A 22,160-nucleotide genomic window follows, 5' to 3' on the forward strand; every position below is an offset into this window, starting at 1 on the left:
ACAGACGCCGCCTATAACGTTCTCAGCAATCATCTTGTGAAAACTGGACATCCGATCTAGGATAAAGAATTTTATTTCTCTAAGAGAAACTGTATAAACACTTTTTGGCTTCCCTACTGAGCCGTTTCTATCACTTGGAGAACATTTTAAAAACGCATGAGTTACCTGGCCAAGATTCTGTTTTATGGACAGCCCATTCAGAAGGAGAATTTGTATGACTGACAACAAAAAAGGCTTACATAGCCCAGAAGTCTGGCCATCAGGCTGAAGAAGCGACTTTATGCCCTATCATTGGGGTCTTGGGCATCTTGGGCAGTTGGTCCGAGTTACGATTAGCTTAGATTTCAGGGGAGTATGGGGGAGACAAGTAAGAAGCAGTGCAGAAAAGTGTAATGAAGACCCCATGGTCGTGGTGTTTAAAGCTTTTAATATTGTGTTAAATTAGATGTTTAGGAAAGAGTCTTCAAGAATCAAGATAGAATTTTGGTTAAAACTGTCTTCCAATCCACGTTTAACCTTTGCATTAGAAACTGAAACTTCTTGGGATGCCTGGGTGGCTCATTTGGTTAAGCAGTGGCCTTAGGTTCAGGTCATGATCCTGGGGTCCTGGGATTGACCCCCACATTGGATTCCCTCCTCAGTGGGGAGCCTGCCTCTCCCTCTGCTTGCTCTGACAAATAAATAAAATCTCTAAAAAAAAAAAAAAAAAGGAACTGAAACTTCTCTTTCCAGTTATAATACCATATACGGGCTAAGCACTCTCAAGAAGATACACGCGTGTGAGGTTTATAGGTTTTAAAAGAAAATATGCCCTGGGTCCTTTTTAATCATCATCTCATTATCACTATCATCATCTATGGGCATTTTTAAAACAGAATTTAGAGAAAATCAAAGTGGGGAAATAACCAATGGAATTTTCTGACCAGAAAACACAGGCCTGACTTAAACATATGCTGACCAAATGTTTCCCTTACGGAAAAAATGGCTTTTCACATACCATCACACTATCTCTTAGAGGGGAGAAAAGTCAGAGGGATGTTGAAACAGGACTTTTTCTTTAAAAGAAAAATTTAGCTTGAACATCTCCAAAAGAGAATGCCCATTCTAATTCTTCACATCTAGCAGAAAGCAATGAAAAATGACGTGCAAGCACATAAAAGATGCTGGTATTTAACTAGACACTAAGCCTTGAGAATGCTTTCTGATCTTCCTTTAAATGTAATTTTAAAATACGGTGCTTTGCCGGCAACTCTCAGCTAAGATTTCAGAATGAAACCTCAGAGCCTACCACTGCTTTTAGCCCCGGAATCACTTGTGAAGTGCTGCCCATTATCTATTAACCTGTCACAGTCGTGACAGTTCTAAGTCCTTCCAGACCACACCAGGTTCTTCCGAGGTGGGAGAAGTAACCCGGCAGAGGGGAGGGATGAGTTCTAAGGCCATGATGGGAAATGAGAAGATGAACGCTCCGGTCTGTGGCTTCTCTGAGCAGTTCTGAAGCCCTCGGTGAGACACAGACCCCACAGCAGGAGGCTTGGACCTCACAAATTTTTCAGATAAATGTGTCGGACCCTAACTTACTTGAGTTCAAATGCATAGGAAAATGCGGATGTTTACAGGGCTTTCATAGAAAAGCTATCTTTCAGGGTATTTTCTCAACGGCCTTTGGTTTAATACACACTGCCTGGTAGTGAGTAGCAGAAACTAACTTAAAGCAACTGGGAGGGCCCCTAAATGTTCTCGTGCCTTCCAAAGGGGGGCCCCCACCTCCACTACCACAAACTAGGTCGGCAGACAGGGGCTCCTGCCCGGAGGTTGCCGGGAACTGGCAGCGCTCACCGAGACGCTGGAGTTCTTAGGATGTGAGGATATTAGAACAAAGACAAAGATTTCTTAAAATCTTCTGAAATCTCAGAGCCTGGATGTATACAGAAAGGCCACCTGATTGGGCTAAACTCCTGCCCGGCACAATTAGGATTCTTGCTTAGAACATCATTTGGCAATGGTGACACAGCCCCTACAGGGGACAAACGTTGCGATTTGCGATGCGTTCTGATTGTGTCCGATGTGCTTCCTCCTACACAACCAAGCTTAACGCGTGTCGGCTTCTATCGGGAGATGCTGCCACTGCTTTTCCGCAGCACAGCGTGAGGGCTGGAACCAAAACCTCCGTATCCTAAGAACACGCTCACAGTGTCTTTAAGATGAGATCTCCCAAGTGCCAACCTGAGTCAAGCCTTCAGAAAGCGGGGCGCTGTCTCCCCTTCCTGCTGGGGGACAGCGGACATGCTCAGCCGGCTTCTGGGTGCCAGAAGAGCAGACTGGCAAGACAGCCCGGGAAACGGAGGCCCTCGGCTTGAAAGTCGGCTGTGGCCCCTGTACTTCCCACTCGCACGACTATGTGAAGACTCAGCAGCCCCAGGACATTTGTTTTTTCCCCTTCGTTAGACTTACAACAAAATTTTTACAACGTAGTATTTCAAGCACAGACACAAATACGTGGAATTGCTTACGGGCAATTGAAGCGAAAGGCTTTTTTCCTTCTTCACACGAACACATACTGGGAGGTTTTTTCCTTTTTCCTTTTAAGACCTATTTATTTTGACACAGAGAGAGAGAGTGACCGAGCTGGGGGAGCAGAGGGAGAGGGGGAGAAGCAGACTCCCCGCTGAGTGGGGAGCCGGGCAACCTAGGGTTCGCCCCACGACCCCAAGATCATGCCCTGAGTTGAAATCAAGATTCAGATGCTTAACCGACGGAGCCACTCACACGCCCCTACATAATGTGAAGTCTTAAATTACAAGTAAAATCCCCCAGTGTGAGAAAATCGCCTCTACGCAGATATTCAAACCTTGTCAATTGATTACTTCGGTTTGGAATAAATGAAGGACGCCAACGTGGCTTCACTTGAACAGCAGAGACACGGACGTTTCTATTCCCAGCTCCACAGAGGTTGTGTGAAGGAGAGAACTCGTGGTCTATAGAAGGCTATTTCTATTTCAGAATGTTCTTTTTGTCTCTTCTAATAATCCTAAAAATAAGCACTTCACTTGTTAGGACTTTGACAAGCTTCGTGTTTCTTAGCCACGTCAGCATCCGATGACGGGCCCAGGAATCTGCATGTGTAAAAACCACTCGAGGGGACGCTGCCGCACCAAGCTTGGGAGATGCTGTCCTTTCACTGGCTTTACCAGAAGCCCCAGGCGGACGCCTTCCTAGAGAAGGGTTCTGGGAGCTCCGCAGCAGCTCTCCCTCCAAATCACAGGCAAATGAAACAAGACGGCACGCTCCTCCTCTAAACATGACCTGAAACCTCGAGGCGTCCATGCAAAGGTGTCCTGCTCCGGCCTCCGCGGGTCTCGTCTCTGCCCGGGAGCAGAACGGTTCACCTGCTCACCTGCACCATCGCGGGAGCGTGACCTCCTTCCTCTTACACTCTGCATCCTCATGCGTCTCAAAGGACACGACTGAACCCTTCATCGGTTTCGCACTGAAAAAAACTTACTACTTAGACTGCGATCTGTCAAGTCCTTCTCTTTCTCCAGCAAACGCTTCAGGATGTAAACCCCAAGTCCTAGCTGTTACCGGATACTAGTGCGCCCTTCGGGTTGTCAGTACGTGGGACAATACCATCTAGACGCCAATCTGTCTGTATCCATCACCGAACCGACCCGCTGCAAGCTGGGGTCCTTCACCTATGGCGACTGTGGAGCGTCCTCTGTTTGGCCGCTGGTCTGTTCGCGGCCGGGCTGCTCCCGCAGAAGAGGGGCCTCTGCGGAGGGAGAGAGAAGCCCCCGGGCCCCTCCGTGCGCTGACGTCATGCGATGTAACACCGGGGTCTGGGCTAGCTTCTCGTGGCTGCCGTGACACGTGGCCCCAGACTTGGTGGTTTAAATCATCCATTCTGGAGGCAGGAAGTCCGAACAGCTCCACCGACCTGAAGTCAAGGTGTCCGCAAGCTGTGCTCTGCCCCAACAGGCGCCCCCTGCCCCTTCCAGCCACCGGCAGCTGTCCACAGGCTTTGGCCTCTGGCCACAGGACCCCACCTTTAGGATCTGCGCCTTCCACATCTCTCTGCTCCACCTACGCACCTTCCCACTGTCCTGTGGGCACCAAGCTCCCTCATCCCTGCTACAGGGAGACCCGCGGCTGCATTTACGGCTCATCCGATCATCCAGGATCACCCTCCCCATTCCCAGATCCTTAACTTACATCCCTTCCGCAAAGACCCTTTCTTGCTCTGTAACATAGCCTGGTACCAGGGCAAGGGTGGGGACACCCTGGGCAGGGCCATTCTTCAGCCCCGCGGCATCTTCACCTTCACTAGCCTCTCGAGGGGCTCAACCGCTTCCTCCTCAGCAATCTAATTCTTGAAATACCTTTTCCTGCACCTAAGAGCTCCCCCGTCCTCAGTATTGATACTACATTGAAGAAGCCCACCTTCCACAGGGGCGGAGTGGGACCAAGGGGGTTCCCGACTGTCCCGCTCTCTGCTGCTCGTCTGGCCTCATGTTTCCGTCTCTGGACTCTGCAATCTCGGTCCCCTGTCCCGTGTTCCTGTCGGGCATGGTGAGGATGTGACTGGCATGGACACCACAGGTGCCTTCCCTTTAAGGAACAGCAGGTGCAGGCGCGATGCCCGTGGGCTCAGGCTTGCTCAGCAGGTCGCTGTACTTGGTCACTGGCTATTCACCTTCCAGAACCCAAACAGGCACACTGGGCTCAGGTGGCGTCTGTTTCTCTTGGCTGACAACGGTGGGTTCAAGCCTGAACGTGAGCTGGAATTCAGGAGCAGTTCCAACGTCAAGAGAGAGGAACAGACATCCAAGAGCAGCAGCTCCTGTATTTGGGATTTCTCTCCGGACGGAACAGATGCCTACGAAGCCACATCGCACGCGACGCGGGCTTCATGCTACTGCTCGTCCTCTTGCCACTGAAGACACACTGCAGAAGTTCTGGGGTCTGTGGACGTACGGAGAGCAGCCCCCCGTAATGACGTCCTCGTCCTGCCAGCTTACCCAGGCCGGCTCTGCACCCAGCTCTCTCCAGAGGAGCTGGGCGCTACCGAGTAATGCACTGGTTTGTTTTCTTTCAAACTGGGCACAGCGAATGGAGTGTGGTTGAGTCTTTCAGTGATGACATCGCTGTGGCCTGGTGGGTGCACACACCGCATGTTCACAAGCCTACAGGCCTCTGGCTCTCACCAGTGTCCTCCTGTGCCTGAGCGGGACCTCACCAACCAGACCGACAGCCAGCTGGTCACCAAAATCTCTTCCGCCTCAACGTGCCCTTCGTTACAGACTGCAGTTCAAGATCCCTTTAAAAAATTTTTTTCTGGGGACGCCTGGGTGGCTCAGTTGGTTGGGCGGCTGCCTTCGGCTCAGGTCATGATCCCGGCATCCTGGGATCGAGTCCCACATCGGGCTCCTTGCTCAGCGGGGAGTCTGCTTCTCCCTCTGCCTCTGCCTGCCATTCTGTCTGCCTGTGCTCGCTCTCTCCCTCTCTCTCTCTCTCTCTGATAAATAAATAAAATCTTTAAAAAAAAAAAATTTTTTTTCTGTTGCTTTTTATTAATTCCTGTTAGCAGTCCACTTATAACAACATATTCAACACTCTGAGCACCTCACGCACTGCTACTTTCCTATATTTATCTTTTCACAGCAGTATTTGTAAATGCCGAAAATTCCCTACCATACAAACTGAAAGCTGGCTAGAGGATACACAACACGGCCACAAATTTTTAGACAGCTGGGAATTTTTTTAAGCCGAAGAAACCTTTTTGTAAAGACTAAATCAGACCCCAGTTCAGAATCCGAACAACCAACTAGTACGACTACAAACTTCACCATCCGAGGCCGTGACAACCTGCAGTTACCTTCCTGAGCTAGCAGGCGCCTACGCACACTAATCAGTGTCTTTAAAACCCTTATTAAAAATGAAAGGGAACTAAATGATGCCAACAGCTAACCCTCGTCTGCCTGGGAGCCCACAGGCTCCTGCCTTAAAGCCAGCTACAAGACTCAGGGCCCAGTGCTTTGATTTGCTCAATAAATTCTTCCTCAACAACCATCTGTGTGTGTCACAGTCAAGAAGAGGTTCCCGGCCTCATGGAATTTCGTTTCCTAGTTAATGCAGAGAAATTACAGGCCATGACAGCAGGGGTTTTCAGGCCGACGAGTAGGAGGGTGGCTAGCCCGCCTCGCTTCCCTTCCCCCTCCAGCCCTTCCAGACCATCCACAATCCCGAGCTGAGAAACCACTTATGCCAACCTGCCCCGGGGTAACACACACGAACGGGAGGGAGAACAGCGTCTCAGGCGCTACGACACTGCAACATGCGTCTCTCAACCTGAGTCTGTTTGATGCCTTGGAGGCCCCCAACTGTGTCAAGCTGTCCCTTAATATGTGGACTGCCACCGACGGCGGGCACGGCTGCTTCAAAAACAAAAGCACATTCAGACACGTACCTCTGATGACCCAAGTAGATTTAACACCATTTAACACCATATTCAAATACCATTTCTTTTTAAACAAAACTCATTATTATGAACAATTATTTGTAAGAGCCAATAATCATATTTTTGAAACAATTCTTAATCAAACATTTACTGTGTTTATTTGTAAATCAATAAATAACATATTTATACAAAACCTAAAATTCAGAAGATCAAGACATCTACATAGGCACTGGCATGAGACCGTTTGCAGACTTGAATGTTTTGTAAATAGCATAATCACTGCATAATATACCCTGAATACACAGCGTTTATAATCTCATTTTTACTATCAACTCTCCTTGGGAAGATTCTTAGTTTTAGTTGATTATAAAGCCCAAATTAATGAAGCTTTATTGCACTTCTGAGGCCCAGTCTCTGGCTAAGGCTCTCATCTGCGTGGCCGTGCTTCCTACTTTCACATGCATATGTGGGTAAGTCACATGTATGTGTGGTTTTGTTTCCAAGTTTCATACAATGCACTGTTAGTAAGTGGCACACAGATTCACAGTGTAAAATTATATTCCTCAGTTCTATTCTGAATTTACAGCCCAGTTGGTTTTATTGTCTTTACCTGAGTACATACAATTGTCATACATGGGAGAAAACAACTAGGACCTTAAGTGGTTATTTTCAATGCTTTGCTTAGATTCCGATTTAAATATAAATCGAGATGTGAATATATGCGGTTTGAGAGATATTTTAGAATTCTATTCTGACCCCATCTTTCTGGAAAGAGTATGATGTATCATTTCTGGGCAATTTAGCAGGAAGTGATGACATTCCCAGGTAGTTTAAAAACAATCTTTCTGTTTACTGAATTTCTGGATTAGTCTGAATTCACCAATTTCTAAAACTGGCCTTAAGCAAAGGTCTGAATCCTAGGTAACCACTTGGGGCCATGCAACCCAGCTCAAAAAGGCACTTCAAAATGTCTCAGGATGGTTTTTCAATTTAGGGAAAACAAAAGATTGCACGAAATCCTGAAATTAGGTGTGGAAAAGTGCCTGGTGTACAGGTTCGACTCCCTAAAACAATTCTACATTGTCCTAGGGGGCCTTAAAAAAGTTTTGTCTTCTGGGTAAATGATGGCTTTCTCAGAAGACACATTATCACCTATCTCTTAGTAGACCAAAGGGGCAGAAAAGAGAAGTGCCTTTTTACTTATATAGCACCCAATACAACTACCAATTTCTTTTTTAATCTGGAAAGAGTATTTTAAGAGGCTCTGAAAGAGCAGAGAAACTAAGGACTAGAAGTAAACCTTCTAGTATCTAAAGTATCTAAAATTTCAATATTAAATTTTCTATACAAACTCTCCTTACATGAAATAACATACATTTAAATGTCCTACTTCCATATTTTAAATCAGATACTTCTCTAAAATGTGGAAGAAAGTGGAAATCATTTAAAATACAAGAGGATGGGACACCTGGGTGGCCCAGTCGGTTAAGCATCTGCCATCTACCTTCAGCCTTCAGCTCAGGTCATGATCCCAGGGTCCTGGGACCAAGTCCCCAGTCGGGCTCCCTGGGCAGTAGGGGGTCTGCTTCTCCCTCTACCTGCCACTCCCCGTGCTTGTGCATGCACTCTCTCACAAATAAATAAGTAAAATGTTAAAAATATATATAGATAATAAAATACAAGAAGTAGAGGTAAAGGATGAGCTATATATCCATTTTAATTTCAACCCAATTTAATTACACTAAAACTCAACTATAAAACACAGACATAAGTGATATTTTTCTAAAAGGAAGTAAATATTTAGTATTCCCCCTCTCAAAGTAGGTAAACTACACTACAGAGAAGAAATCTACATGTACCGAGATATCTTCTCACCTTGATACATCTAAAAAAATGTTCATGTTGTGTAAATATCTAGTTAGAAATCTAGGCTTCAACTTTTATAGACAAGTCCACTAGGGGAAATAAGTCAGCACAATCATTTCAATTGGTTTTCAACATAATGGATGAGAGTTATTCCTTTTCTTTCGCTTCTCTGCACACATAAAGCATGCCACGGGATGTCCTGTTTTGCCATGAACGATGCAACTGTTTTAGGTTCACCTCGGCCAATCACACACGGTTTGGTGGCACTGAGAAGAAAACCACAGAGGCGCCCGGTGGCTCAGTCGGTCTGACTCTTGATTCTGGCTGGGGTCACGAATCTTGGGGCCATGAGATCAAGCCTGTGTCAGGCACCACAGTCAGTGGAGTCTGCCTGAGATTCTTTTTCTTTCCCTCTGTCCCTCCCTCCAAAAAAAAGAAAAAAAAAAAAAGGAAAAAACTAAATTCCACCATTTTTTGGACTTTTTGTTTTGTGCTTTTTTTTGTTTTGACTTCTTGGCTGCTATAAATGACGCTATTAGAAGTCTATGGCTGAGAACAGTCCTCGCTCTCCTGGTCAGATGAGGCGGCTTGTGTGATTTCATCACTGTTTTCCTCAGCACAGGATTCTCTGGAATCATTCACTGTAGGTGTTTGTTTGTGTGGGTTTTTGTTGTTGTTGTTTTACAATCAGGGGCATCAAAGCTTTCTTCTTCTTATGGTGAGTGTTCTAGTTTGGCTTTTGTAGGCATTTTCTCTTCATCCTTCCGTGACCTTCAAGAAGCTCATTCTCACGAAGGGCCCATCGTCTGCTGCGCCGAGGTGGAAGGGGGTGGCGGTTGTCTCCCTGCATGAGGCTGAGCTCTGACAGTCGGCCAAGGAAATTTCGGGATCTTCTTCACATGGATCTGTCTCTCTCTTCCCTGCCTGATGCTCTTCCTCGATACTCGTCGTCATCCCCCTCGGAATTCTCACCCATCTTCCTTAAGGCTGCAATCTTCTGAATGAAGGTCAACTTCAAATTCAAACGAAATTGACCTGAAGCTGAATCCCGATCCAGCTGATCCCCTCAGCACTCACACCAGCATCCAGACCCAGGTCTGCCGGAGTCCCCGCTCGGTCACTGCCACTGCTTCTTTCACAAGGTACTTCCCGTCTTACGCATAGAGCAGGGCTTTCGCCAAAGGAAGGTGAAACACTATCAGTTACCAGGTAGCTCATCTGAATGTCCTCTGCCTCCCCGCTCTTCTTAGGGGAAAGCTTCTCTTCCTGCAGCTCCTGTCAGGGTCCTTTTGATCACTCCCACCATCCAGGTGACACCCATTTCCCCTCACAGATGTGCTGAACCGGACGGTCCATGCTGACTGACCACTGCCAGGTTTCTGCAGAGCCCTGAATCTCCTTACCGGTGCTCTCCACAGAGCGGCTTGGCACTCCAAACGAGTCCCCTGCGAGCTCACTGGGCCCACACACAAGCCGCTGTTGCTTCTCCTCACGTAACCTGTGTGGTCAGACTGGAGGACAGGAAACCTAACTAACTGTCCCAGGGGCACGCATCTCTGGTGCAGGGCTTAGCCCTGGATCTCTGGATGCCCGAGAGGCCCTTGCTCATAGTCTAAGTGTCATCGTGTGCATGGACAGACCCGAATCACTCGAAAAGCAATGGCTTTGGTCTCCCTAGGCTCTAAGATGCTTACGGGGGGGCCGGCAGCAGACACAGCCCTGTTGATCCCACACGCCTGCCTGGCTTGGAGTCGCACAGCGCTCTCCGTTGGTGACCATGGCTATAGGGCTCTGCTCGCTGGTGGCTACAGAGGCTCCTCACCGAATGGGGCTTTTTCTGCATCCCCAGCACGGGGAGCACGGCCCCTCAACTAGGAGGGCCCCAGTTCCCTCCACTGGGCATGTGGCAGCGTGACAGCCTGGAGGTGGCAACCATTCCCTTTGCAGGGCCCAGGCCGCGGGGATAGGACGCTAGAACCTCCAGGTCTGGAGGGCAGCGAGAGCGGCAGGACCGCAGTCGAGGGCTCAGGGCTGCCCCTCAGCCTCTTGTTCTCCCTCCATTTCCCTCCAACTGCACAGGCCACAGAAGGAGCCCAGCTGGCCGAGGGGAGCCTGATGCATGTCCCCTGGTGCCCTCAAGATCCACTTCAGTAATGAATACAGATACATCAAAAGGGCCATCTCCAGGGTGAAAGCCAAGACGTTTCTTTTGGCACCAGGTTTCCTGCCTATCCCATAAATCACTACGGTAGTGGCTGGCTCAGTGGTTCGGAACACACAGAAACCAGGAATGGTTCTAGATTCGTGAATGGCCGGATCTTAGGAATCATTTAAGTGAGATGGTGCTATAATGGCTATTTTGTGATAGTTTTCCCAAGGTAGGGTTCCGAAATTTCCTTTGTCCATATTAGAATCATAAAGTCACCTTCTCTGCATGGAGGACTTTCATCACACTTGGACCCTTGATATAGTCACTAATGGGAAAATGGCATCTTACAAGCTGTGCCCTCTGAGCAAACGTCTGGCTTTGTCAACTGCACCAGTGGGATCCAGCGCGGCTTGGCTACCAGCACAATCAAGACCAATAGGACGCGAGAAATCCTGTCACCCCAATCACTGGCAGTGACAGCCACTTCCAGGGCCGGACGACTTCCACACAGGAACGGCTGGGGTCAAGACTGAGGGCAAGAGCGGGTCCCTCGGATGTGGCTGCCGAGCAGGGGGTCTGGATTGTCTGACAAGGATCAGACACCACAGCTGTACTGCGTTCAGCGAGGATGGCGATCTTACAGCTCTTGACTCGAAAGCTCGTTTCTGATCTAGATTCTTTGATAAAGTCAGTCCTGCCCTACAGTGAGTTTGCTGAACTCTGGAGCATGCTGGGCTCTCTGGGAAGCAGACTCTGAAGTTTCAAGTGTCTGACTCGGGATTAGCCTTGGGATCAAAAGCTGGGGGAGGGAGAGAAGGAAACAGGACTGTGCGAGCAGATGAAGGAGTTTCTGCTGTGAGGCGGGCCTGCCCACGGTCTGCACTGGAGCCAGAACGGCCCCTCCTCTCTCAGGTCTGCATGTGGGCCGGCTTTGGAGACAGGATTTGCTGTAGCCGACGTGATCCTCCAAGAGGCTAAGAACTGAAGGTTCCCTGCCAACAAGACCCGGTCCAAGGCGTAGTCCTTCCCTGCACGAGGGGCGAGGCGGCGCATCTCAGAACCACGACAGCTGTTTTCTGGACCTTTCAAGTTTGAGTCTTTTTGTTTGTGTGTTCCTCCTTTACCTGCCCAGATATTGTGTCATCAGGATGCAACAAGTAATATAAAGATGGAATCTTAAGCGCTTTGGGGCCATATTACCTTGGGAGAATATATTATGAGTTTCTGATTTCCTTCCGCCCCAAAATGCAAACACACAAAACACTCCGCATACAATTCTAACGGACCCACACACCCTCATAACTGTCATGGACCTCAGGTTAAGAATTCCTAGTAATCTGGCAAGGACTATTTAACGGACCACTGAAAAGCTTAGTAAGGGAAAAAGGAAAATCAATTAAAGGTAGTTTCCTCCCTTGCTATTTCGTAGGTATCTGTTCTATTGGGTTTTCTAAAATCCCCTCTAGGATTATCACTGACCTACACAATAGACATTTCACAAACAAGAAGATGACACCTGATAAGCCATACAGAAGCCTCTAAACTTTTTAGAGCAGGGATCTCTCAATTCTGCCATTGGGGCAGCGCGCAAGCAGATGAAGGACTGGAATGGGTTCTGGTGTCCCCGGGGTGGGGGCACTGGCCAGAACCAGAGGCTCGGTGAGGTCCTACCCCTGAATCTCTAGCTCCCTTTTGTCCATGCTGTTCTAAGTCTTCCTCAGCAAGCAAAACCGGAAACGGCCCAGGTCTCCAGAAGCTTCCCCACCCTGTCCCCGCGTCCCTTCTTGCTTTAAGAGGCATGGAAGTAACAGCTAGGTATTTAACCAATTCAGAGCCTCATTCAAAAGGGCTCTTAGGAAGCAAGTATTCCCAAGAAGCTGGGCTCAGAGAATGACACGCAGGACACCACTGCAATCAAATGCGTGCCCCGCCGCGGCTCTGCCTCTGTACCCGGCCTTCACTCCCAGCCCATATAGGGGTATGAGGCCGCGGCTAAATTATCCCAGAGAGACCAGTGGTCAACTTACTTTTCCTTTTATTCAAGTAAATTCTACCCCCAACAAGGGGCTTGAACTCACAACCCCAAAATCAAGAGTCACATGCTCTACTGACTGAGCCAGTCAGGCGCCTTTGAACTTACTTTTTTTTTTTAAAGCATTATTTATTTGAGAGAGGGGGAGAGCGAGCAGGGGGAGGGGCAGAGCGAGAGAGAAAATTAGAAGCCGACGCCCCCCTGAGCACAGAGCCTGACAAGGGGCTCGATCCTGTAACCTGTGACCTGTGACCTGAGCTGAAATCAGGAGTCGAACGCTCAAATGACTGAGCCACCCGGATGCCCCTGAACTTCCTTTTTCCTCTAGCAATGACTTTGCTGTGTTATATCCTCCCATGTTTTCTGCAACCAAGCTGATAGGGTTCAGCAAGGCAAACTGAAAACATTTGCAACCATGGGGATAAGAGTGGGGAGGATTTAAAGTGATGCAGGAGGAGGTCTTCCTTCCCGTGTCACCTCTGATGGTAACAGACTGTATTACACATTAATCTGAGAAAATAAAATATAAAAACACACTGTCTCTAGACCAGTGGTTCTCAACCAGGGATGGTTTTGCTCCCCAGGGGACAACCGGCAATGTCTGGAGACATTTTTGGTTGTCATCAGCTTGGTGGGGGGCGGGTGTGGTGCTACCGGCGTGCCCTGGGCAGAGGCCAGAGGCTCTGCAGAACATTGAGGGTACACAGCCTGGCCCTCGCACCAAGAATCATCTGGCCTAAAACGTCAAGGCTGAGACCCCTGCTCTAGCTGGTGTGAGAGCTATTTCCAGTTTGGTTCATTTCTGCGGTTCTGCCTCCCAGGTGCAGTGCTCATGGTCCGGAGAGCTCACTGCCTGTTCCAGCTGTGTGGGAGCACTGGGAGTCTGGGCGGGGTGGGGAGTGGAGGGGGTGGAGGTGTTGTGGGGAGGCACCCTGAGGTGGTGGTGAGGGCTGGAGCTGGAGTCACAGCAGCAGGGAACGAAAGCTGAGGGGAGAGGGGCTCACAGGCCACCTCTGACACTCCCTGAGGCCCTCCTTAAAGTGTGCTCCCCTGAGAAGAAGGAACACAACACGAACATTCCACATTAGGGAGACGTTCGAGTACGTTATGCTGCACTGGAATTTCCGTCAGGAGATCACACCATGTGAAACCAACGACTATGAATTCAGTCTAGCAACGCGATCAAGAGAGAAAACAGGGGTGAGTCGGGAAAGCAGACACAGAATCACAGGTACCCAGAGAAGGACTGAATACGAGAGGGGAAGAGGGAGTGGCAGAGACGGCTGCATAAGGTCAAGGGTCAATCTTTTTTTTAAGATTTCCTTGAATACAGTTGTTTTAATATTCAAAAATTTTATACATATTCAAAACACAGCTGAGGACTAAAAGTCAAAATGCCTTCTTCTGCAAAGAGTTTTCTTTGGCAAACTTCGGAAGGCCGGAAGGCCGCAGGAAGGCAGACCCTTAGGGCGTGGGCATGTGGCTCAGGACTTCATAAGGATTAACCTTTGGACTAACGGCCTGATTACGCCTCTGTACACACCGCACCCTGTGTTCTTTACTTCAGGGTGAGGAAACTAACTTTGGCTTTTAATTCTTTCAACACATTTACTTGCACTGAGGTTGTTCTTCTAGGACATTAAAAAGTGTGGAAAGGGAAGATGCCCCGACCAGGCGACTTTGGGGACTCCAAACCAGAAACTACTCACCAAAGTGAATTCTAAGATAAATGCTACCTCTTCATCCGCAACTAAATGGCAAGCTTGGGAAGGAAGATTTGCCAAATATGAAAATGACAGAGGAGTGAAAGTAAATAACTCACCGGGAATTATTATGATGAATATTACACGCCCGGGCCATTAGCACCACGATAATTGGTCGAAAGGCTTTTCCTTTTCCATCAAAGTAGTATTCAGACATTTCCTTAAGTTCTGTTGTAGATATGAGTAGTTCCTGAAATCAAGTTTCTGTGTCAACATGGCAGTATGATAGCAAAAAAGGCAACAGGATTTCTTCTACAAAACTGATTTGATCTCAGCGTGCTGGCTTATACTCATTTCACTCGAGAAATTCAACAGTCCATTGGAAAAGGTTCCAACATTTAAGGCCATAAACCTGGCCTGGCTGCCCTATAGCCGGGCCGCAGGTGATGCCTGGCCTGCCCGAGCGCCCAAAGGCCTAGGGTGACCCCAAAGACTCCGAAAGATTCCAGGGAGGAAAAGGAAAGCACTAGGTGGCTCAGGGACAAAAAAGGAACAGGGGCTGGTAGTGGCTTGGAAGATGGAGGAGAGAGACAAAGATGAGGAGCGTGGGAGCCAATGAGGCGGCAGTTAAGGGCATGACTGGGGGATGGAGGCAAAGCTGTGTATCGGGGACCGGAAGAAAAGATGGCGCCAGCCGGATGTGTCCAAGGTTCACAGAGGAAGTTGAAGAGAGTTTGCCGATTGTCAAGAACTTAGAAGTGAGTTGGGAAGAAACATTTAAAAAAAAACATAAATGTTCTGAGTCGTAACTTGAACAATGGCATAATTAAATTAAATGCAATACATTTCTTTTAAAGACACAGTATTTATTGATACCAGACAGAATGAGAGAGAGAGCACAAGCAGAGAGAGAGAGAGAGAGAGAAGCAGGCTTTCTGATGAGCAAGGAGCCTGAGGTGGGGTTCGATCCCAGGATCCTGGGATCACAACCTAAGCTAATGGCAGACACTTAACTGACTGAGCCACCTAGGCGCCCCTAAATGCAGTAAATTAAAATAAGTGCAGTAAAGGTTCGGAGAGGGGGGAAATCAGTGTGGGCTAGAAAACCAAATATTTAACGGAGGATAGAAGCTTTGACATAGAACTAAGTAAGTAGGACTCTGATTCATGAAGGAGAAGGTGACCTTCTAAGTGATGGACGTGTGTTTGCTGTATGTGCTTCTTAAGGACCTGCTAGAATGAATCATAGCTCAATTCCCTGTAGCAACGGGAGCTAAGAACAGCCCCAGAGGACCCTCGGCCAGACTCAGGTGAACCTGGGGCAGCCGGGCCAGTCTTTAAGTCTCCAAAGTACTGACTTCAGTGCCGAACATGGTAGTAAGTGCAGAGGTTACAAAGAAAAATAAGATAGTCCCTGCCTCCAAGGAGCTCCATCTGGCTGGGGAGAAGGAACACAGTAGGCACACTACACAGTGGGACAGGTGCTGGCCCTGCAGTGACTGTGTCTCCCCTCCGGGAGCACAAAGGGGGTGCGGCTAGTGCAGGAGAGGCAGGTGGGAGAGGGACTCTGGCAGGGTCAAAGAAAGGGGCGTGGACGGACAGATACTGGGGAACTGACAGCAAGAGACTGGCCAGGAGGCTGTAAGAGAGGACAATTCCAGGATCCCGCCCAGGTTCCTGGGTGGTGCCTTCCACAAGCAGGAAAAACTCGAAAAAGGATTAGGGGAGGAAACCAGTGTTTCAGGTATGTCACGGGGAGACAGTCACAGGCCCTCCACGGACTTGCCCCGACAGTTAGATGCAGAGTTTTAAGAGAGACAATTCAATCTGGAGCAGACGTATTATGTGGGGATCCTAAGTGTGGAAGTGGGTAAACTGAGGACACAGAGACAAGAGGAAACAGAAAGGACCCAAAGGAAGGGCAAAATCAAAGAGAGTGAGGAGGGGACAGAGAGGAAACCAGGAAGCGGACTGAAGGATGGCCTAAGAGTCAGGAGAACGAGAAAGGGGCAGAAGCCAAGGGAAGCGTTCCAGGTGGTGGGGGGCGGTCAACAGCGCCAAGGGAGATCAAACTGCAGGGTCTGCCGGCTTTAGCAGAAAGAGCTCTGGAAGCTACAGGCGGGCAAAGGGAGTTTCCGGGGAGAGGCCGGGGAGGCAGGCACGGCGACCAGAGCGGAGGCATGAGAAGGCGGAGAATACTGGAATGGAAGGGGCACGCGGGGTCAAGAGATGGTCCCTGGAAGGCTGAACTTGAACAAAGGGGAGAAGTGACAACAGATGTGGGAGACACGGAGAGGGAGAGCCCGCAGGAGAAGGAGAGCAATCGGGCAAGCGCCAGAGTCCTTCCTAAGGCAGCGAAGAGGCAGAGGGCACGGGACCGAGCTGGTGGCGAAGGGACTCCTGGATCGGAGGGAACAGCCTGCGCAGACGGGCGCAAGCCGCCTGGTAGACACAGCAAGCGCCCGGGGAGCGGCTCCTCGAGGCCTTGCCCGGGGTCACTCAGGCACAAAGTGGCGTTGCCAGGAGAGCAGGAGAGCGGAGTGCGGGTTTGCGGGGCAACACAGACAACCTTGAGAGGGGAAGGAAGCTGATGAGGGGCAACTGAACACGTCTGGGCAGCAGGGGAGAAGCCACCGAAAGTTTGGGGGGGAAATGCGGTTAACGGAGAAAGCCCAATTTGGGGCAGCCTGGAACCGACCTTCAGCGCCTCAACACGCCCGGACAGGGGAAGGGACAGGAGAGGCTAAGCAGGGCTGCGTGTCTATTTTCTCAGTTCCCCGCCTCTGCAGTAACCTCAGTGTGGGTGGTGAAGCGCCCTGCGCCCTCCACACACGTCCGACCCCCCTGCTGCTCAGTAACATGGGACCCTGCACGCCCGTGAACCCAGTTCGCGACGGCACTGCACCGGTCTGAACGCCTGCCTCGTCTGTTCCCCGGTCTCGGAAACCAGCATGACTTGGAGCACAGTCAAACCGAGCGGGCTTACCTTCCTAATGTCCTCGTACAGACCGGTCAAGTCTCTCCAGCCGAGTTTGAAGGGGTCGCTGTACTGCTCCCCACTCTGCGTTCTGCTATGACAGCACGAGGCGGACGTCGAGTGATGGAACCTGGGTCAAACCCAAATGCACGCCACGTTAGGTGAGTTTTATTAAGTGAGATAATTTCGTTTCAAGTGAGAATTATATACACATCTACATCCTGGAAATTGAGCACGAATCCAAAATGGTCCTTATGATTTAGAAAAACACACGGAATTCTCTTCTTGCTCAACAACACAGGAATAGTTTATTTTTATACTCAGGACACCTTGAGAACCTACAAAATCAAAGACGAACCTGGCTTACTGTGTTCTGGGATTAAATTTTATTCCATTTCCATTTTTTGAAAAGGCAGAGCGCACACAGAGCAGACACTGTGTCACTTAGTTAACCTAAATACTCAATTTGCTGGACTAACCCACCACGATTCAGAACAGAAATTTACTGGCAATATAGCTAATAATTTTAGCAGTTGTAACACAGATCATAAACGTACCGTGACATACTATACCTATTTGGAAAAGCAGATGTTAAACTCTTCACAAGATTAAAATAGGGCATCTGTAAAATAAAAGCATTAAGAAACTTGTAAGAATGTTCATGAATAATGTGTTTACAATGCCAGAAATAATAAACACATTTATAATTCACAGAATTCATAATAAAATTATTTACATATAACATGAACTCATAATAAATTCATAATAAATATAATCTTTATCTTTTTCATAATCTTTATCTTTTAGTTGTCCCTTTGTAGGTGGGTTGCAAACTCTAGAAAGGTAATAAAAAGTTTCCTTACTATAAAAGCAGTATTTGTCATTACAGAAAATATAAAGAAAAAAACACATCTGTCATCTATCTTTTCTCCAAAGCAGTTTCCATATTCCTATCTAGCTTTTCAGACTTGAAAAGGTAGTTTTCAAACAATCTCCTTCTCCTTAAGGAAGACTGGAGAGAGAATATTAAAGCTATTTACATTCTTTTACATTCTTAAACCAGTTGGAAACAAAGAGTAATCCAGTTCCCCCAAGCATCAGACCAGATGGTGAAAAGGAAGATTTCAATGAAGAATGAATTTACATTTATACATAAACACGACCTATTTTTTTTTAAAGATTTTATTTATTTCTTTGGCAGAGACAGATCACAAGTAGGCAGAGAGGCAGGCAGAGAGACAGGAGGAAGCAGGCCCCCTGCTGAGCAGAGAGAGCCCGATGTGATGCAGGGCTCAATCCCAGGACCCTGAGATCATGACCTGAGCCTAAGGCAGAGGCTTTAACCCACTGAGCCACCCAGGCGCCCCAACACGACCTATTTTGTTATTGTTCCCAAACAGACTTGGAAATGCTACTTTTTGATCAGTAACATTCAAAAATAAGCAAGTTTAGCAGCACGTTTTGAGAATATTCGAGATAAGAACAGAAGACTACTAAAAGATTCAGAGATGGTCGTGACAAATATTAGTTCCAGTGATTACTGAGTGCTACTATGGGCCAGGAAATGGGATAGGCACTGCGGACCAAACACAGAGACCGCCTGTCTTTTTTTTTTTTTTTTTTTTTAAAGAATTTATTTATTTGAGAGAGAGAGCACAAGTAGGCAGAGAGGCAGGCAGCGGGAGGAGAAGCAGGCTCCCTACTGAGCAGGGAACATGATGTGGGGCTTGATCTTAGGACCCTGGGATCATGAAGCCAGACGCTTAACCATCCGAGCCACCCAGGTGCCCCCAGACTTCCAGTCTTAAAGAATGCAGGCACACAGTCATTTCAAAAAATTACTTATTTATTGGCTCAGTTAGTGAAACATGAGACTCTAGATCTCGGGGTCATGAGTTTGGGCCCGACCTTGGAAGTAGAGGGTACTTTAAAATCTTACAATGTGCTTTTACACTATTTGACCCTCACAACTACTTGTCTTTATACAGCTGGGGAACTTGAAACTCAGCAAAGTCATGTCTGAAAAACTGATATACAGATATGTTGACAATATATCAAAAGGAAAAAGCAAGGGGCGCCTGGGTGGCTCAGTCGGTAGAGCCTCGACTCTTGATTATAGCTCAGGTTGATGAGGGAACAGAAGGCAAGCTGAGGATAGAGCAGAAGCTGACACCCCACAAAACATCCCCCATGGGGTATATGTGACATTCCTCAGGCGCTCCTGGCTGCCTGAAGGAAAAATAAATGGTTAACTCGTAGAGATCACAAGCCTGCAAGACCTCAGTCTCCCTCAGTTTACAAATGTCCTAGTGATTTACAAGGAAGAGGCTTTCTTACCAATGGCCTAACTTCAAAGACCTCCGTTCCTGAGGCCCTAACATCCTCCTCCCCTCCCTAAAATTGAGGGAGGTTGAGGCACAGGGAAATGTAAATAAAGTAAATTTCTTCTAAACCTAAAGCTCATTGATAGGCACTGTGTGACAGCTGGAGTGTGACATTCCTCCAGGAAGCTTCCATTATTGTTAATGCCTTATTAAAAGGAAAAACCTTAACTTGACAGTGGCAAGGTCTCAGGTATTCCTCAGGCCCTCTTTAGCATATCAAAGTTCTTTCAAACCCTCCCTTTCTCCTTGCCTCCCCCAACCCCACAGTACAGAACCAGCCACCACTCACACAGGGCAGCGGCTCTTTCTGCCCAAGGGTCCATCCCTGTGCTTTAATAAGCCACCATTTTGCACCAAAGATGTTTCAAGAATTCTTTCTTGGTCACTGGCACCTCACTGAACTTCACTTATTTTCCAAAACCTCATCAAGGTCATGATCTCTGTGTAGGGATAAAGTCCTGCCTGCATTGGGCTCTGTGCTCAGCTCAGAGTCTACTCCCCCCCCCCCCCAGAGTCTACTTTTGATTCTTTCTCTCCCTCTCCCCCTCTCCCTCCCCTTGCTCAGGCTGGCGTGGGTGCTCTAAGTAAATAAATATAAAAAAACATACACAAAACCATACATATTCTGTGATCCCACTAAGAATTTATATATATATACGCATGCATAAGTAAGATACACAGAGACCAGGGTTTAAAAACATATAAACTAGGGTATTAAAATAGTTAATTTTGAATAAATAGGATTGTGGGAGTTTTTTTTTTATTCCTTTTTTGGCTTCTATTTTCTGATTTTCTCTAGTGAACACATACTGCTTTAGACATATTACAGTGACAGTAAAGATGGACTTTGCCGGGACGCCTGGGTGGCTCAGTTGGTTAAGCGGCTGCCTTCGGCTCAGGTCATGATCCCAGCGTCCTGGGATCGAGTCCCACATCGGGCTCCTTGCTTGGCGGGGAGCCTGCTTCTCCCTCTGCCTCTGCCTGCCACTCTGTCTGCCTGTGCTTGCTCTCGCTTCTCTCTCTATGACAAATAAATAAATAAAATCTTAAAAAAAAAAAAAAAAAAAAAAAAAAAAAAGATGGACTTTGCCAGGCAGGCAGTGGCCAAGCAAGACCGGCTGGGTTCCAGGATTTCCCCCAGAGCATTATATATTCAGTAAACCAATAAGAACATTTATAATGTCCCAAAAATCCCTATTTTTTTTTAAGATTTTATTTATTTATTTGACAGAGATAAATCACAAGTAGGCAGAGAGGCAGGCAGAGAGAGAGAGAGGAGGAAGCAGGCTCCCCGCTGAGCAGAGAGCCCGATGCGGGACTCGATCCCAGGACCCTGAGATCATGACCCGAGCCGAAGGCAGCGGCTCAACCACTGAGCCACCCAGGCGCCCCTAATCCTCTCTTTTGATTTTACCATTTAACGGGCTTCTTTCACTTTCCTTCATTAGTTCACATGAATTCAGTAATCCATTGTAATACTTAGTTTGAGACCTAACCTCTGACTTGGGGTGAAGAGTTAAAATTACACAGCTCGGGTACTTCTACCCAGCAATTGCACTACTAGGCATTTATCCAAAGGATACAAAAATAGTGATTTGGGGCACCTGGGTGGCTCAGTGGGTTAAGCCTCTGCTTTCAGCTCAGGTCATGATCTCAGGGGCCTGGGATCGAGGCTCTCTGCTCAGCGGGGAGCCTGCTCCCCCCACCATCCCTACCCCCGCCTACCTCTCTGCCTACTTGTGATCTTTGTCTGTCAAATAAACAAATAAAATCTTAAAAGAAAATAGTGATTTGAAGGGGCACATGCACTCCAATGTTTATAGCAGCAATGTCCACAGTTACCAAATATGGAAAGAGGCCAGATGTCCACTGACAGATGAATGGGTAAAGATGTCCCCAGATGTCCAGAGAAATACAAATCAAAACCACAATGAGATACCACCTCACACCAGTCAGAATGGCTAAAATTAACAAGTCATGAAACGACAGATGCTGGCGAGGATGCGGAGAAAGGGAAACCCTCCTCCCTGTTGGTGGGAATGCAAGCTGGTGCAGCCACTCTGGAAAACAGCATGGAAGTTCCTGAAAAAGTTGAAAACAGAGCTGCCCTATGACCCAGCAATCACACACACTACTGGGAATTTACCCTAAAGACAAAAATGTAGGGATCCGAAGGGGCAGGTGCACCCGAAAGTTTATAGCAGCAATGTCCACAATAGCCAAACAATGGAAAAAGCCCAAATGTCACTCAACAGATGAATGGATAAAGAAGATGTGGTATATATACACAATGGAATACTATGCAGCCATTAAAAAAAAATCTGAATCTTGCCATCTGCTATGACGTGGATGGAACTAGAGGGTATTATCCTAAGGGAAATAAGTCAGTCAGAGAAAGACAATTATCATATGACTTTTCTGATATGAAGAATTTGAGAGGGAGGGTGGGAGGTTTGTGGAGGAAAGGGAGGGAAAAAATGAGATGGGACCAGGGAGGGAGACAAATCACAAGAGACTCTTAATCTCAGGAAATAAACTGAGGGCTCCTGGGGGTCATGGGGGGAGGGATAGGGTAGTGGGGTCATGGACACT

At 47.8% G+C, this 22,160-nt stretch overlaps 1 protein-coding gene and 1 pseudogene across 3 annotated transcripts in view; both read right to left on the bottom strand.

The window, feature by feature from the left end:
- PDSS1 (decaprenyl diphosphate synthase subunit 1) overlaps positions 1–22,160 on the bottom strand; it is a 44,432-nt gene that overhangs the window by 19,481 nt on the left and 2,791 nt on the right. For 2 of the 3 annotated variants that reach the window (XM_059404145.1, XM_059404147.1), the window contains exons 2-4: positions 17,742–17,806; positions 17,194–17,314; positions 14,327–14,457 (exon numbers count right to left, since the gene is read on the bottom strand). In XM_059404145.1, the coding sequence (XP_059260128.1) occupies positions 14,327–14,457; positions 17,194–17,314; positions 17,742–17,806 (317 nt within the window). The remainder of the gene's footprint in view (positions 1–14,326; positions 14,458–17,193; positions 17,315–17,741; positions 17,807–22,160) is intronic. The other variant, XM_059404146.1, reaches the window with a different exon arrangement.
- On the bottom strand, positions 8,417–10,102 carry LOC132020203 (E3 ubiquitin-protein ligase Mdm2-like; annotated as a pseudogene).

Source organism: Mustela nigripes, chromosome 6 (assembly GCF_022355385.1).
Source record: "Mustela nigripes isolate SB6536 chromosome 6, MUSNIG.SB6536, whole genome shotgun sequence".
NCBI lineage: Eukaryota > Metazoa > Chordata > Mammalia > Carnivora > Mustelidae > Mustela > Mustela nigripes.